Consider the following 16,319-nt stretch of genomic DNA (forward strand, 5'->3'; position numbering starts at 1 on the left):
GATACACACAGCAGATCTCTCCGCACACGTGTACCACGCCACTGAAGATGTCCACCGAGTAGTGGACGAAATGTTTGGTTGTAACACCGACAGACCACGGCCCTCTAGCCCGGAAAATACGTATCCTATCAATCGGATAATTTGATCACGTTTAAAATAGGCTCTAAATCTGAAGTCTTATAGAATGGTGATCTCGTCTTAGGATCCCTTAAATGTTGCGGTCTTATGTTATAATTTCCAAGAATCCCCAACTCTACTAATACAAAAAGGGAAAGGAAGGAAGAAAGGAATAGCTAAAAGTAAGGAAAAATGAAGAAACAAAAGTATTTGTCACAATTAGTTTCTCTTATTTTCTGTTTTGTTTGTCAGAGACGTCTGTATTCTTTCGAGACTTTGCCCTGTAGACATATCTGCAGCCTCAACTGAGGTATTTGCCATTGCAAAACACAGAACTTAGCGAGAGCTGGTCGTAATTTTGTCTGGATCAGAGTTTCTAAACCCGTTCTAAAAATCACAGTAGGTACTCAAAATTATTTTCTCTTCTACAGTAAGCCATGGTGAGAATGTTTATTTAATTACCTTTTAGACTCGGCTGGATTTGAACCTGCGATCTTCAGATTCAGTGACATGCATAGGAACTAAGTCACTCTACAACGACATGTAATGTAGCGTTAGTTAGGCGAACTTTGATATGGTAAAAAAAAAGTAAGAAACAATTAATAATGTACAACACAGCTTTATTCTATGATGTAGAAATAAAGATAGGTATATATTTGGTATATTTCTCGAATATTTTTCTTTCTACTCTTATTTACAACTTTTTGTAATAAACTACGTTTACTCGCAGAAATCATTCGAAAATGATTTCTCGAAGTTTTACAATATGTTGTGATTACAAGCTCCTTTGTCAATATTCTTATAATCTTCAACCCTCTTCCCCTCGTTTACATTGTGTCTTCTCATGTGTTCAGATTCATTACAAACCTAAGTAACTTATTATTCAACTAAATTAAAATGCATGGGGATGCCACTGGGCATAAATAAAATCAAATTTATTATAATTACGGATTTCATTTTGTTTTCAACATTATTTTACTATGTTATTTGTGTTTTATTTGTTTATTTTGTCATTTTTTTGTTAAACTAATTTATCTTCATTTCTAACAGCAGATTTAAATAGATTAATATTACTGTTTCATCCAGGATTCTTTGGAGACAGAGTTTGATTACCCAATTAATTTTTTTGAGATGCTTTTGGGGGAATTTGTACGGGTCTTGACTCATAAAGGGCTTGATTTTGTTTCCGTTACAGACATAGGGAAGTCTGGCCTGTATACCACTCCCCGAACCCCATATAACAATTTGTTCATCCCTTCTCATTATCCTGCCGACCCTGCAACAACCAAAGACATGCAAGGAGACGATTTCTCAGATGAGAAATTTCGCGAAAATGCCAACTGTACCATCACCATTTATACCAACGAGAAAACACGAGTGATTGGCTTCATATCTGAATGGCTAAATGCATACAAATTCCTCTCACGTAAGTAGATAGGAAGTTGTAATATAGTGTAACAGAAAGGTTTTTTAAATCTGCGCACTAAAATATTTGTATAATGCTTCCCACTATGGTGCAGAGTTGTGCAAAAAGAGTTCAATCAAATATATGACTGTAAATTTTTATTTTTACTAATTCATTACAAATTCATACCAATTAAATTTGTATTATTACTAATATGTCGTAACTGTTATGAATTCATAGGCTGTTCAGTGGCGGCTAATTGACTGAGACAAGTGAGGCCAGACCTCAGTCACTTAACTTAACTGAACTCAAATTTTGTGTTTTTATATAATATAGGCCTATTCGTTATTTGAATAAAGCATTTAGCATTGTAGAGGTATTTGAGAACTTTGTGATGTATAAGTTATACTCGTAGGTCTGTGTTGCAGTAAAATTTGGTCCTGAGGCCAGAAACGCTCGTGCTGGGTCTGGCTTCTGCATTTTGTATGTTTTCGCGGGTTTTGAGGTTACACTAGAAAAGCTGTAACTGAAGCATTAGTCTTCTGGCCTCGTGGCCTGATCAGGGGCCTGTTTCTCAAAACTCATGAACTAGTAATACTAGTCTGCACAGTAGTAATATTAGTTTATTTTACAAGTCTGTGTTTCTAGAAACTACAAGGGTAAAGTACTAGTTACCAGTTTACAGACTAGTAATATTGGTAGATTTCACCAGTTCATAAGTGATTCTGTTTCTCAAATTGCTAATCTAGTTGATTATACTAGTATTCAACAGGAATATTCCTACAAGACTCTAAAGACTGGTGATTTCTATATTATCAGTTACCAGTGACAACCTTTCTCAGATAATCAAAACAATTGTATTTATTTTTTTAATACATGTGGTTTAGTGATTCCGACTGAAGTGATGAAGTTTTGTGAGAAGAGCTAAAACTATATCGAGAAAGAACAATTATTATTCCTTTACAGGAGCATTTATTTAAATATAATGAACAGTTTAGGTAAAGTGCTGAAAAGCTTGGAGACAGCCTCGGTAGCATACTTAGTATAGCGCTGGCTTTCTATACTCGAGGTTGTGGGTTCGATCCCGAGCTAGGTCGATGTCATTTAAGTGTGTTTAAATGCGACAGGCTCATGTCAGTAGATTTACTGGCATGTAAAAGAACTTCTGCGAGACAAAATTCCGGCACACCGGCGATACTGATATAACCTCTGCAGTTGCGATGATCGTTAAATAAACATAATTTGAGTTTTGAAAAGCTTGGAGAGTTTTTAAATATAGTGGAACCTGCCATAACAAGACACATAATAGAAGTCATGCATTATCAGCAAAGCTTCAAATACTCTACAAATTGGGATGTTCATTATTTTCCAATGTCATCAGGTCTTTCTGTCCTAGACCAGCAACACATGCAGAATATTTTCCTAATAATCTAATACCAATTCATCAACTGCAGTGAATTTTGCTGGTTTTCCTCCTCCACTGCCAGTTCTTCTGACATTGTCAACTTTAGCCTACAAATTAAATATAAAACGACACTAATTTATGAATAGATCAAATGTAAAACTGAAAAAAAAAAATTAGCGAATTTTTCATTAAGTTATAAGTGGCATTCTTGTCGGCAGTAGACCCACTAACTACATAATATGTTTATATTATGATACCACAGTCTAGTATATACAGTCACGAAGCTCAATACATAGTAAATATGCATCCATAGATAGTTGCTAACCGCTAGGATCGCTAATATCGCCTCATTACATACAATGCGAAATAGTACCGGGTCAATCTATTGTTCATAGCACCCTCACAACTCAAGCTTCGTGACTGTATATATTAGACTGTGATGATACTAATACCTTCCAATGACTATAAACAAATGAACTCAATCATCTGACTAGTGAAAGAGATCATGTGACTAGTGAAAAATTGTCACAAGTTACTAGACTGGTAAAATAGTTTGAGAAACAGAATCTACTAGAGCTGGTGAAATATACTCTGGTAACTAGTAATTGGTGAACTACTAAACTAATATTTTTGAGAAACAGGCCCCAGCTTTCCCTTCTCCCACCCATAGACTAATCTTTTATAAATATCTGACTCTAGGTTGGGATGGGGTGAGAATAGCAGTGGTGACTTGTCATCCTAAATAACATAAAAATTCTCGCTGTTTAGCAGGCATAAGCCCACACTGTTCTCTCCCCTTGTCTCAGTTTATGACTTATGAGACAGTGTCGTGCTATTGTACTTCGGAGTATGGGAGTGAGTGTGGTCCAGTGTTATATGTTTCGGGAAAATAAAAACAGAAATAGATGCGAGAATCAATGATGATATAATTAATTCACAGTTAGAGTAAGTTACCCTTTTTCAGGAAGAAATAGTGTTGAAAGAAAGAAAGTTTTAAATACCTCATGACTGACAATTTTTCAGAAAATAATAATTCTGTTTGGTAGTATATAAGGTCGTATTAGTCTATCGGCAATAATTCCTGCCCATACATTAATTGAAAATCTGTGCTGATGCCTTGCTTCTTCAACTGTGAAAGGATTTTCTTCAGCCCATATGTTTATTATGGAAATTAACAATTCCATCTCTCGTGAAACCAACCAGCCTCATCTGTAAACAACATATTTACTGTTAAAAGTTTATCTTAACCACACCTTTGCAAGAGCCACTGGCAGAACTCCAGTCTGGCGAGAAGATCTTGTGGCTGAAGGGCATGGACTTACTGAACATGGTAGGGGTATAGCAACTGTTCATGAAGAATTGCCCAAATGCCTACAGCTGCTGTAATTCTCCGTGCACTAGTTCCATGATCTTCTTTCACTCGAGGCAATACCCGCATCTCACCGAAATATCCGAGAACACCTATACAGACATTCATGGGCGATGGATTGGTCGAGGAGGTCCAGTACATTGGCCTGCTCGTTCCCGTGACCTTAATCTCTTGGATTTTTGGTTATGGGGACACTTGAAGGCTTTGGTGTATGCAACTCCCATCAATGATGTACAAACACTACAGGAGCACGTCACCAATGCCTGCCAGCACATCCGAGACCACCCAGGAGTGTTTCAAAAACTGTGTGATTTCCTAACATGTAGAGTAAAAGGATGCATTGCTGTGAATGGACGTCACATTGAGTACTTCCTATAGCAATGGTGAATAGCTCTTAAGGTATGAGTTTTAGGACACATGTTTCATTTCATTCAGTGTTCTGCCCAAGGTAGGTCTTTCACTGCAAACCCAGCTTTCTCCAATATTTCCTATTTTCTGTTTTCCTCTTTGTCTCCTCATATGGTCCATATATCTTAATGTCCTCTCTCATCTGATTTCTTCTGCCCCGAATTCTTCTTCCATTCACCATTCCTTCTAGTGCATCCTTCAGTGGGCAGTTTATCCTCAGCCAGTGACCCAACCAATTCCTTTTCCTCTTCCTGATTAGTTTCAGCATCATTCTTTCATCATCCACTCTTTCCAACACAGCTTCATTTCTTATTCTGTCTGTCCACTTCACACGTTCCATTCTTCTTCATATCCACATTTCAAATGCTTCTATTTGCTTCTCTTCACTTCGTCGCAATGTCCATGTTTCTGCCCCATACAATGCCACATTCCATACAAAACACGTCACTAGTCTCTTCCTTAGTTCTTTGTTAGACTTTTTTATTTTGTTCTGATGCATATTATTACTCTTAAACTATGGAATACTTTCTTTAACATTCTGTATTTCAGTCAATTAACGTAAATCACGTGAACTATGCACATTAAAAAATAACAACTATTATCTACCTAGCATTAAATAGTTATTGCAAAGCTTTTTTCTCATACGAAATCTAACATGTCTCAGTTATTGTAAAAAATGAAGAGAATTTTTCTGTGCGTTTGTAAATTAAATAAAAAATAAATTAAAAATAATTTTCGTTACGTACATACTGAAAATTTCTGACATACCATCTTCTTCACCAGTATATCAATGTCAGTTTGAAGACCATATGAGTTCTTAAACGCAAACCAAGTGAAAATCTCTTATGATAGCCCACGTCATGGTTTTGATACTGTTCACTTTAGAAAGTAATTGTCATAAATAGGTTGAGCCAAACATGCAACGTAAATATCTTGCAAATGAACGAAGTTTAGGCAAGAACTCGTTTGGTAAAGATCTGTATAAATCAATTCTTACCTTGCTACAACACCTAATTAATGCCTTGTGCTTGTGTTAGTTCTAACTGTAGAGATTCTGGAGTCTCTGTCGGGTTGAATGACATTGGATAGCTATATAAGTCTTTCTCCATAGATATAATCTATACCGTAATTCAAAAGATCTTCTCATGAAAAACCTTTTGTTGCTTAATTACTTGTTTACATGGCTAATACATTGGCATATCATATACAAACAATATTCATGTTCCCATTTCTTACAGAAATGGTAAAGAGAAGCACTCATTTTAATCTAAATGTAATGTTACCACACCAATGAAGTACAGAACTACTGTAGAACACAGTTTCGAACTAATGAAAAGATAGAGAGGAGAGACCTTCCAGTTTACATATTATATATATATATATATATATATATATATATATATATAATCTTGCACCAAAATCGGATGCTCCCTGGAAAAAATGAGCATATTTTAGTTATTTAATTACTTCATAGTTTCATCTGGTATTTTGTGAGGTTGTGATGACTGTGTTATCTATTGTTAATTTTTTATAATAGGACATGACTGAAATTGTACCAGAACAATGGAAGGAGTCCATAATTGTACCTATCTTTAAAAAGGGGACAAGACTAACTGTAGTAACTTTCGATGAATATAACTTTTGTTGACATCGTACAAAATGTTGTCCAATATTCTTTTGAGAAGATTAACTCCATATATAGATAAAATTATTGGAGATCATCAGTGTGGTTTAGGCGTAATAGATCAACTATTGATCAGATTTTTTGTATTCGACAGATATTGGAGAAAAAATGGGAGTATAAGACTACAGTAGGCCTACATCAGTTATTCATAGATTTCAAAAAGGCATATGACTCGGTTAAGAGAGAATTTTTATATAATATTATTATTGAATTTGGTATTCCCAAGAAACTAGTTCGATTAATTAAAATGTGTCTCAGTGAAACATAGGTACAGCAGAGTCCCTATAGGCCAGTTTCTGTCAGATGCTTTTCCAATTCACTGCGGGGTAAAGCAAGGAGATGCACTATCACTTTTACTTTTTAACTTTGCTCTAGAATATGACATTTGGAAAGTCCAGGATAACAGAGAGGGAATAAGACCTTTGGGGAAGCCGAGACATAGATGGGAGGATAATTTGAGGGAGATGGGATATGATTGTAGAGACTGGATTAATCTTGTTCAGGATAGGCACCGATGGCAGACTTATGTGATGGCGGCAATGAACCTCCGGGTTCCTTAAAAGCCATAAGTAATAGAACATGACTGACCTTGTATAATTTTAAGGACTAGCATTCAAAGTAGTGAAGGTCGGGGTTTGGAATGGCACACAAGCCACAAGTCGTGCTAAAGATGTTGCTTTGCTAATTATCCAGTATGGAATGTTGTGTACTATACGGAACTGATAAGTATATACCGTAACTATTGCAGTAATCACATCGTGTCTCTAGGGTGATACCTATGTTAAAATTTTGAGGTTATTTTAATGATTTAAGATACGATTTTTTCCCCGTGTGTTGTGTTGAAGGATATCGAAGTTTCACCCCTAATTTATGTATTTATATATCGATATATTCGACAATTCAATATCACAATGTCTTGGTATTGATAGGCCTATATGTACCATAACAGCAATGGGCTGGAATCTCACCACAGACATTGTCTTTTGTGGAAACTCAGCATCGCTCATGAGAATCCTGCCACATATCAGACTAATACATAAGGTTGAAATCACAAGAAAATGACTAAGATTTGTAAAAGCTAAAATGCCTAAAAAGTCATAATGTAATTATTTTCTTCAATTTGTAGGAAGTGTAAATTAGAACATGTGTAGGTGTGCCGGTATCTTATTTTAATTAAATATGTCATTAAATATAAAAAAGGTTTGTTGTTAATTTTGGATAGTATAAGAGAATGATCTAATAATGTAAACAAAATTAATAACTTTAATCCTGTTGGTTGAGTGAAACACGTTTTCAAAGTTATTTACATTACAATGTATGAATATTTATTGACTACTGCATAATATTTGTTTGCGCCTTTCTGCACAACTCATTCCACCACAGAATTTCAGCATCAACATTACTCACCTACTTGTACCTTTAGGTGAGAAAACTACAGGGTTTTGCTAATCTACATGACATGCCACAGAAAATCCACTTCATTTCAAATAACTAACTTCAAGCGAAATGAAACCAAAAACATGTTTACATTATCAAATAATATTTTATTTAGGACTCTTGACATAAATATAGCTTACTCTATTTAGCAGATGTCAGTTCATTACATAAAATCATATACCGATAATTGGCGGGTTTATTTAATGATATAATAATAGAAAAAGTTTCTAAAGAAAAAGACACTTAACACATTTTTAGATTTATCAAGTTGGATAAATAAAATTCTGTTTAAAACATTTTATACTCCGCAATGTTCCACTGCCGGCCAACTTCCTGCTCTCCCGACTGCAGCATGGAAATCAGTTCTACAAAACACCCCAGCACTTAGTTAAATGTCTCGATTTGCCGGTAGTAACAGAACATACTTCCTGTCAGAGCAAGCAATGTACAACAGGGTTTTGCTATAATTTAGTTTCCTCTTAAAATGAGAGCACTGTAATTGGATATTTCACATTTTAAATTATGTTTTTTAGATTTTATCACAAGATATTTCAACAAAGCGATTTACTGGTACCTATTTATTTTATGTTATTTATAAAACTAATAAAAAACATGCTGATACATACTACTTTTGTGCTGCGCTAAATTAGAAGAAAGAATTCACACCTGAGGCCAATATTATAATTAAAACGTAAATAAATGTAAAAATTTATATGATTGTAACACGAAAATCAGAATTGCTTTTAAAATACCGGTATACCTCCTTCTTGTTATCTCTTTACTACAATGATACATATATTTTATGCTGTGCTATTTTAATTAAATAGATATTGAGTTATTTATAATGAATATTAAACCCATATTACAACGAAAGTACTGTAGGCCTACCATATTACAATTAATATTTCAATACAGTAGGCCTAATTACTGATATAATATGTCGGCTTTTTAAATATGTTGTGCAAATTCATTTGGTATATAAAGAAATTGAGGGAGTCAGTTTTTTCTGAAAAAATGTGATTGAAAGTACTTAAGATTTCGTAAATTCCGTGAATTTTTTTATTTCAATTTTAGTGTGTGGTGTGATTAAAAGATTTTGCCACTAAAATGTTACGAAAAATGTTTTAGCTTGCCCTGGATGCACTTAACTCAAGCTCTTAGAAATAATGTCACTTGTACCCTTTTGCTTCTGACTCCCTCAATTGTCTTATACAGAGTGTTCTGAAGAAAGTTTCCAATATTTAGAGACGATCAAGACAAGAAATGAAAGTTCTACAAACATGGATCCTAAAATTAATATCTTCTGAGAAATGAGCAAATGCTTACAATCACTGTAAGAGCAGCATATCTTCCATTATGAGCTCTTTGGCAAGAAACAGAAGGGAACAGGCTGCAGTCGTTTGTCACAGCATACCTTTGTTTATGTTTGTATCAAAAGAATACATAAGCAGACGACAGTATGTTAGAGTTCGTAATCGTAGTGTTGTATGTAAACTGATTCTACACTGCAGTAATTATTACTGTACCAGTCGGATAAGTTAGTTTCGTATCTGTTCAATCAGCGCACATTTTGTTTCTTGCCAAAGAGCTCACAGTAGAAGATATGCTGCTCTTAAGAGTGATGGTAAACATTTACTCATTTCTCAGAATATATTAATAGGGATATCCTGAACTAGTACCAACAGATAGCGCACGTGTACTATGAGGGATGCACTTTGCATGTGCATTTGTTTTTCGGTATATAAACATTGAGGATATACGTAGTGTATTAGTATATTAAATACTCTTAAAAACAACTAAAAATGGCAAATTTTTGTTATGTTCCTATATGTAAAAACCAGGGAAAGCTTTTTGTCTTCAATCAGGTCCCGAAATATTCTGAATACATGCTTTAAACCTTAAAAAATATAAGTAATACAATTAGGCCTCGAAAGAGCTAGCTATTAAATAAAAGTAACTACTTCAAGTAAGGAATTGTTGACTATAGTTTCATTTTGGAAGAGGAAAAAGAAAAATTAATAAAAATATATGCAACCTCAACAGCGAGCTATGATGCAGTAGTTGTAGGAGTCTCCTAATTTTACGCCTGCAGTAAACTCTCGATAAACTGGAATGTTTATTATCCAGGACTATCCCTAGTGAAATCCATTTCGTGAATAATGTTTTTAATGTACTGTACCCTAATTATTAAAGCCATGTTTTAAGTTCAAATTTTCAAAATCATCCCACACAGTATTCAAAACTGCATGTCCTTAACCTACAAAACACACTACTAATCGTGATACTATTGCGATCATATTATATCATCCTATTAAAAATTGCATTTGATCTTTCTGCAACTACAGAAAAAATACAAGGAATTCAATCTCGATAGCTTCCCTATAAAAAACACATTGGTGGCTGCATATCCTATTTTTAGCGTACGGTTCTTATATACTAATTATTAAAGAGGACAATATTCACTTTCGATATATTTCCTATTTTTATATTCGTGCATATTGTTCGCAAAGTTCTCGTTTAGGTTCATGCACATTCAATTTACTCGTATTTATATTCTGCATACTGCAGATTTCCCCACCCATCTCGGGGAATCGCTCAATATTATACAGGTTTACGTTATTGTTTATTGTAAATTAAATTAAATTATGAGGTAAGAAAATTAAATTATATTAGGTTATACAAAATAACTGTAAATATAATTTTGACACGCACAGAAAATCAACAAACGGGAAAACGTAATCAACTGTAGCATATTATGACAAAACATAGCCCTACAACATGTTGCACCGCATGGAACACTCCTGCCATCTGACGGTAAAACTTGGCATAAGATATCCCTATTTTAGAATCCATGTTTGTAGGACTTTTATTTCTTGTTTTGATGCATACTATCTCCTCTCTAAATACTGAACATTTTTTTCAGAACCTCTGCATACATATGACTATTATGTAATGAACATTCCATACTCTTCCCTGGTATTACAAGTGTAACTCAATATTTATCTTATATATTCCTATAATTAAAATGCAATTATTTGATGGTGTAAACATGAGGTTTGTTAAGAATTCCGCAATGAATTTTCAGTGAGTGTTGTAACTTATTTAACAGTGTAAAAACATTTTTGAAAGAAATTTAAACACTTTCTGAAACATAACACAATATTTAATTTATATTTTAAGTTGAGAAGTGCGCAGTGATAAAGTCGTGCTAAATATAATCAGTGTTACAACTTATTTAATAGCACTGGTAGAATTTAAACACTTTCTGAAACATAAAACGGTATTTAATTTATATTTTAAGTTTTGAAGCTGTGATAAAGGTGGTGTTACGTATAGATGTAACATTCTGTTTCAATTTAATCTTGCCCTTCTATTGTTTCAATGTAGTTTTCCCTGATTTGTAAGTAGATTAACTGTTACAATTAATCTGTTGTCGTAAGTGTATTCTAACTACTACTATTTGCCATATGTTTTGAAAATTTTGTTTAATATGTGCACATTTTCCAATATGGGGTGTTTTGTAGTTGTTCTATGGTTTGTGAATATCAGATATAAGTACGGTAGTCCTTATTCTGACCACCATTACATTTATTACTAATTGCTTTATTATGGTTGCAATTTGCATGATATGCTGCGATTTAATTTATCATGCAGTGTGATCCATATAAACCTTTACAATTTTAATGATTTATCATTTCTGAACCAATAATAGCAAACGTGTGAAATCAGTTCTGAATTACAGAGTAACTGTGGAGGACTCCTCAGAGTAAGTGTTGAAAATGTCTTCCATCTGCATCCAAACACAACTGTACTTACTCATCGCACCATATTCCGTGAAGTTCTCTGAAGTTTATCTCCATCAATATTGCTATTTCATTCCTAATGATCTCACGGAGTTTAGCAAGTGACCACGGTCTATTCCTGTATACTATGTCCTTAAGTTAGCCTCATCAGAAAAAGTCCGGAGAGGTTAGGTCAGGTGATCTGGGGGACCACAGTTTTTTTTTTTTTTTTTTTAAGATTAGCGATCACTATGTAAGTTTCATGGAATCATTAGACGTATCACATGAGTAGACTGTCAATTGGCATAATGATTTCTTTGATGAGTTCACTAAATGTCCTCGAACATCATCAACACAATCTTGACTCAGTGCAGGTCTTGTGTTTTCACTGAGTGAGCCAGTTGTCGCCAGCTTTTCTTGCTATCGATAAAATTGTTGGTATGGTTGGAACATTGAGCACACTGGATTCTCTTCGAAATACCCATTGTGTCTGAATCAAGGGATTTGTCTTTCAACACGTTTTTACAATAAGAACATGCTGCCAAATTGAGTATACTTCTAGAGGGAAATTTATAACTCACTAAAATTATAAAGGTTTATATGGATCGCACTGTATTTCTATGGCTATGTTTCAGTATATTGCTGTTCAGTTGTTTAGGGATGAATTTCCCATAATTCTTAGCAACACTTGAGTAGTTCAGTTAGAGTTACTAAGTAAGCAGTGTAATAGTTTGGTCATGAAGTTTCTAAGCTATATGTTAATGGAAAGCTTATATGTATCAATCTCTATTTATATTGGCTCTAGTTTTATATGTTTTATATTACTTTATTACATTTGTTACATTTATGGGAAAATACAGGCTTTATTGAGTCGTGTAAATATTTTTATAGATTTCCTTTATACCTACCTTCAGATATTGTAAAACAAAGAAATTACCTATCTTATCACTCAATCATTCATTTGAATAAAAGGAACAATACTTGTAATTTCATGCCCTATATCTGTAAGTTCTATAGAGTTTTCGTAAGTGCAAAATTCGTTTTAAAAACAGCAGTACATTTAAATGCTATTGGTATTATTGACTTAAAACAATACCGGTACTGGTACCTACCTTTTTCTTTATGTTGAGAAAATTTTTCTTTCCCATGATTCTCTTTCCATTACCAGCATCTTCGTCTGTCCCCACACAGTAGGTAGTCCGTAGTTCATCTAACCTCATGCAAATATCCATTCTTCCTTCTGCCTTTGCTTTTTTCTTTTTCATTCCAGTTTTCAGTCTAAAATTTTCTTTACATTCAGTGACTTGATAACCCTCAAGGTATTCATTTTTAAGAAATTTAATTTATTTTACCTTCTGAAAATAAAAAATAGTTTACGAGAGGGAGAACATTGGGACATATTCTTCCCTTTAAGCAATTATTTGAAGAAGCTTTTATAAAGATGTAACTGAAATGTATGCGAAAGCCAATAATTTTCCTGCTAAGAAAGTAAAGTATTTCTTAAAAAAATTAAAATAAACTAAAAATCTTATCAATGTAACTTATTTTACTTTAATTTAAATCTCGATATCGTCGCTGCACCTCCAAAATCCGTTATGTGTGTATGTATATATATATATATATATATATATAGTTTGCAGGAGAAGGAAAAATCATCGTCATTTTTAAGTCCCTTGATTTTCAAATCAATTTTAGGTATAATTTAAATCATTACATAATAAATGATGAAATTATACCGAAAGTAGCTTTGAATATGAAGGGAATTAAAACTGACAATGCTTTTTTTCTTTCTCCTACAAAATCTTTTTAAAAACACGTAACAAATTTTGGAGGCATAGCGATGATATGCCACTGATTACTGTGAGGAATAACTTTAAAATTCATACTACAGTTCAAGAAGAATAGCAAAAATATGGTATAGAAACACAGGGAACACTAAAAATATAACACTAAAGCACTTTATTTGGTCAAACAGTAGTATTGCAGTTAAGGTGTAATACTGCAAGCGATGGAGTCATAGATTTTCTTCATTTTTGGCCGCAATATGCCCCTAGGTTTCCCTCAGCTTCTGACAGAAATGAGTACCAAAGGTATTTCGTTGGAGGTAAAGGTGGCGGACATGTAGGACTGAGATTGCTACTCCCATTAATGCCATTGTCTGAACAAGTGGGAACCTTAACCTCTCGCTACCCTGTGGGCCTCCATGGACTTAACTTTAAAGACCTTATTATGCACTGCGAGCTTGTCTGGTAGTAAGAGTAAAAAGTCATGTCACTAAATATTTATTTTATTTCGTTTCATTTCACGTTCTTAATATTACTGTATTTCAATTTCTTTTACTTTATTTCATTTCACTGTAATCAGTTTCAATTTATTTTTCATTTATTTATCCATTTCACTTTTCATCATTTCGATAAAATTTATTTTACTTTATTTTATTTCATTTTATTTTATGTAACAGGACTTTCGTTTATTAAATTTATTTTCTTTCAACGTATACCAGTCAACTTTGTTTGGTCTTATTTTGTTTTATTTTATTTTATATCCATTATTTGTTTTGCCTAATACTCTGTTCAATTCTATTTTATTTCACTCTATTTCTTTTCCACTCTACTTTATGTTACTGGTACCACAATCTAGTATATACCGGTACAGTCACGAAGCTCAATACGTAGTAAATATGCATCCATAGATAGTTGCTAACCATTAGCCTCATTACAGACAATGCGAAATAGTACCTGCACAGTCTATTGTTTCTAGTACTGGTACCCTCAAAACTCAAGCTTCGTGACTGTATATACTAGATTGTGCTGGTACCTTGTTTTTAGTACATTGTAAAACTAAAATAATCCTGCAGGTAAATTCTCATTACATTTTAAACTTTTTCAGAATATTCTTTTATCAGACTCTTTAGGCTACAAAGTCTTACTCTTATTGCATGGAGTAGCTTGTATCTCTGCAAAACTCAACTGTTGTCACTCATTTTTCTACTTTGCTATGAAATCATGATAATGGAATATATTTTCTTTCTGCTACAAAAATTGAAAAGGAATATGGATGCCTTCCTTAGTATTATAGAATTTTGTCTCACCAACAAAGTCGGATTTTCCTATAGGCTAAGTATGCTAGAGCCTAGAGCAGAAAATTTTAGGGCGTGTAACGTTTTGGAGAAAATGCACTTATCCAATAATCAGTTTACTCAGCAGAACGATGCTTATCAACTACTTATTTTATTTACGATTGGTGATAGATGGTATTTCGCGAGATGAAGCCGAGGATTCTCTATAGATTACCTGACATTCGCCTTACAGTTGAGAAAACCTAAAAAAAACCCAACCAGGTAATCAGCCCAAGCGAAAAGGAATCGAATCCACTGTGGATTCAATAGGTAAGTGCCTCAGCCAACTGAACTACACCGGTGGCTGAAAAAGATGTTAACAAAATGATATTTGTAGATTTAAAGTCCAATTCTTCCCTTGAAATAAATTAAAAATTCACAAGTCTTGTTTTTTATTCCAACTTTTATCTAAGATGAAAATATCAGAATAAAAATTGGGTGTGAAGAAGGAGGCGTGACCACCAGCATAGGTCAGTGGCTGAGATGCTTGCCTGTCGATCTGGAGTTGCGTTTGGGTGTGAATTTGATTCCCGCTTGGGCTGATTACCAGATTGGGTTTTTTCCGAGGTTTTTCCCGACTGTAAGGCGAATGTCAGATACCTAATCTATGGTGAATCCTCGGCCTCATCTCGCCAAATACCATCTCACTATCACCAAAACCCATTGACGCTAAAAAATAACCTAGTAGTTGATACATGGTCATTAAATAACCAACTAAAAAAAAGAGATGACAAATTTTTGAGTACCTGTGGGCAGGAGAATAATTTTATATCCGTCACTGATCACTGGGACTGAGCTGAATACTTTTGACAAAAATGGCAAGGTTTCCATACCCATTACAGTATCCTGTAAGGTTTGTGTGAACTTAGTGTCAGATTTTGTCTGAGGAGGCCTTACTTAGATTTCCTCTCCTATTCTTAATCTGTCATTATTTTCTTACTACCAGTTACATATCTCATATCTCACTGACACAGAATAATCATTTTCGCATATCTTTATGTAATGAATTATCTCTTCTCATTTTAATTTCTGTTACAAAAAAAAGCAGTTACATTTCAAATTTCAAACTTTCTCCCAGCCATCCTTCAGAATAATAGATTACAAGTTGCTATCAAAATATGTGATATGGTACTGTATTACTATCTTGCTGTAGTAAGCAATGTGCTTAATTTAAGCTTTGCTATATCTATATGCACTTTTCATAAATTATGGATGTTTTGATTAATATTGCATGCTTGTTATGGTTACCTCAGATTTATAAACTTATAGGTACAATATTCTCGCATAGGTTTCAAAAGCAATTTCCATAATAAATTGATGATCAACATTATTGAATTTCGAAAGATCATACACATGACACGATCCAACAAATAACTTACTGTACTAATAATTATTACAAGACGTTTAAAAGTTCATAAATTCAAATCATTGTCGAATAATGTACCTAATCATGAATAATTCAAGACTTCGTCAATCCATAGAAGTCCAAAACAAAGAATTATTATTTACTTTAAGAATCATTCAACGACTCACCTCAGTTGTCTGGAGTACGAGTACCTAGTCTAAAATGACAAGGTCATCTGAGTAAGTGACT

At 33.8% G+C, this 16,319-nt stretch overlaps 1 protein-coding gene across 3 annotated transcripts in view; it reads left to right on the forward strand.

Annotated features, from left to right (window-relative positions):
• LOC138709261 (protein eva-1) overlaps positions 1-16,319 on the forward strand; it is a 765,208-nt gene that overhangs the window by 723,048 nt on the left and 25,841 nt on the right. For 2 of the 3 annotated variants that reach the window (XM_069839916.1, XM_069839915.1), the window contains exon 8: positions 1,313-1,543. The exons of the other annotated variant lie outside the window; for it this stretch is intronic. In XM_069839916.1, the coding sequence (XP_069696017.1) occupies positions 1,313-1,543 (231 nt within the window). The remainder of the gene's footprint in view (positions 1-1,312; positions 1,544-16,319) is intronic. 3 annotated transcript variants of the gene reach the window in all.

The sequence above is a fragment of the Periplaneta americana genome, chromosome 11 (assembly GCF_040183065.1).
Source record: "Periplaneta americana isolate PAMFEO1 chromosome 11, P.americana_PAMFEO1_priV1, whole genome shotgun sequence".
In the NCBI taxonomy this organism is placed as follows: Eukaryota; Metazoa; Arthropoda; class Insecta; order Blattodea; family Blattidae; genus Periplaneta; species Periplaneta americana.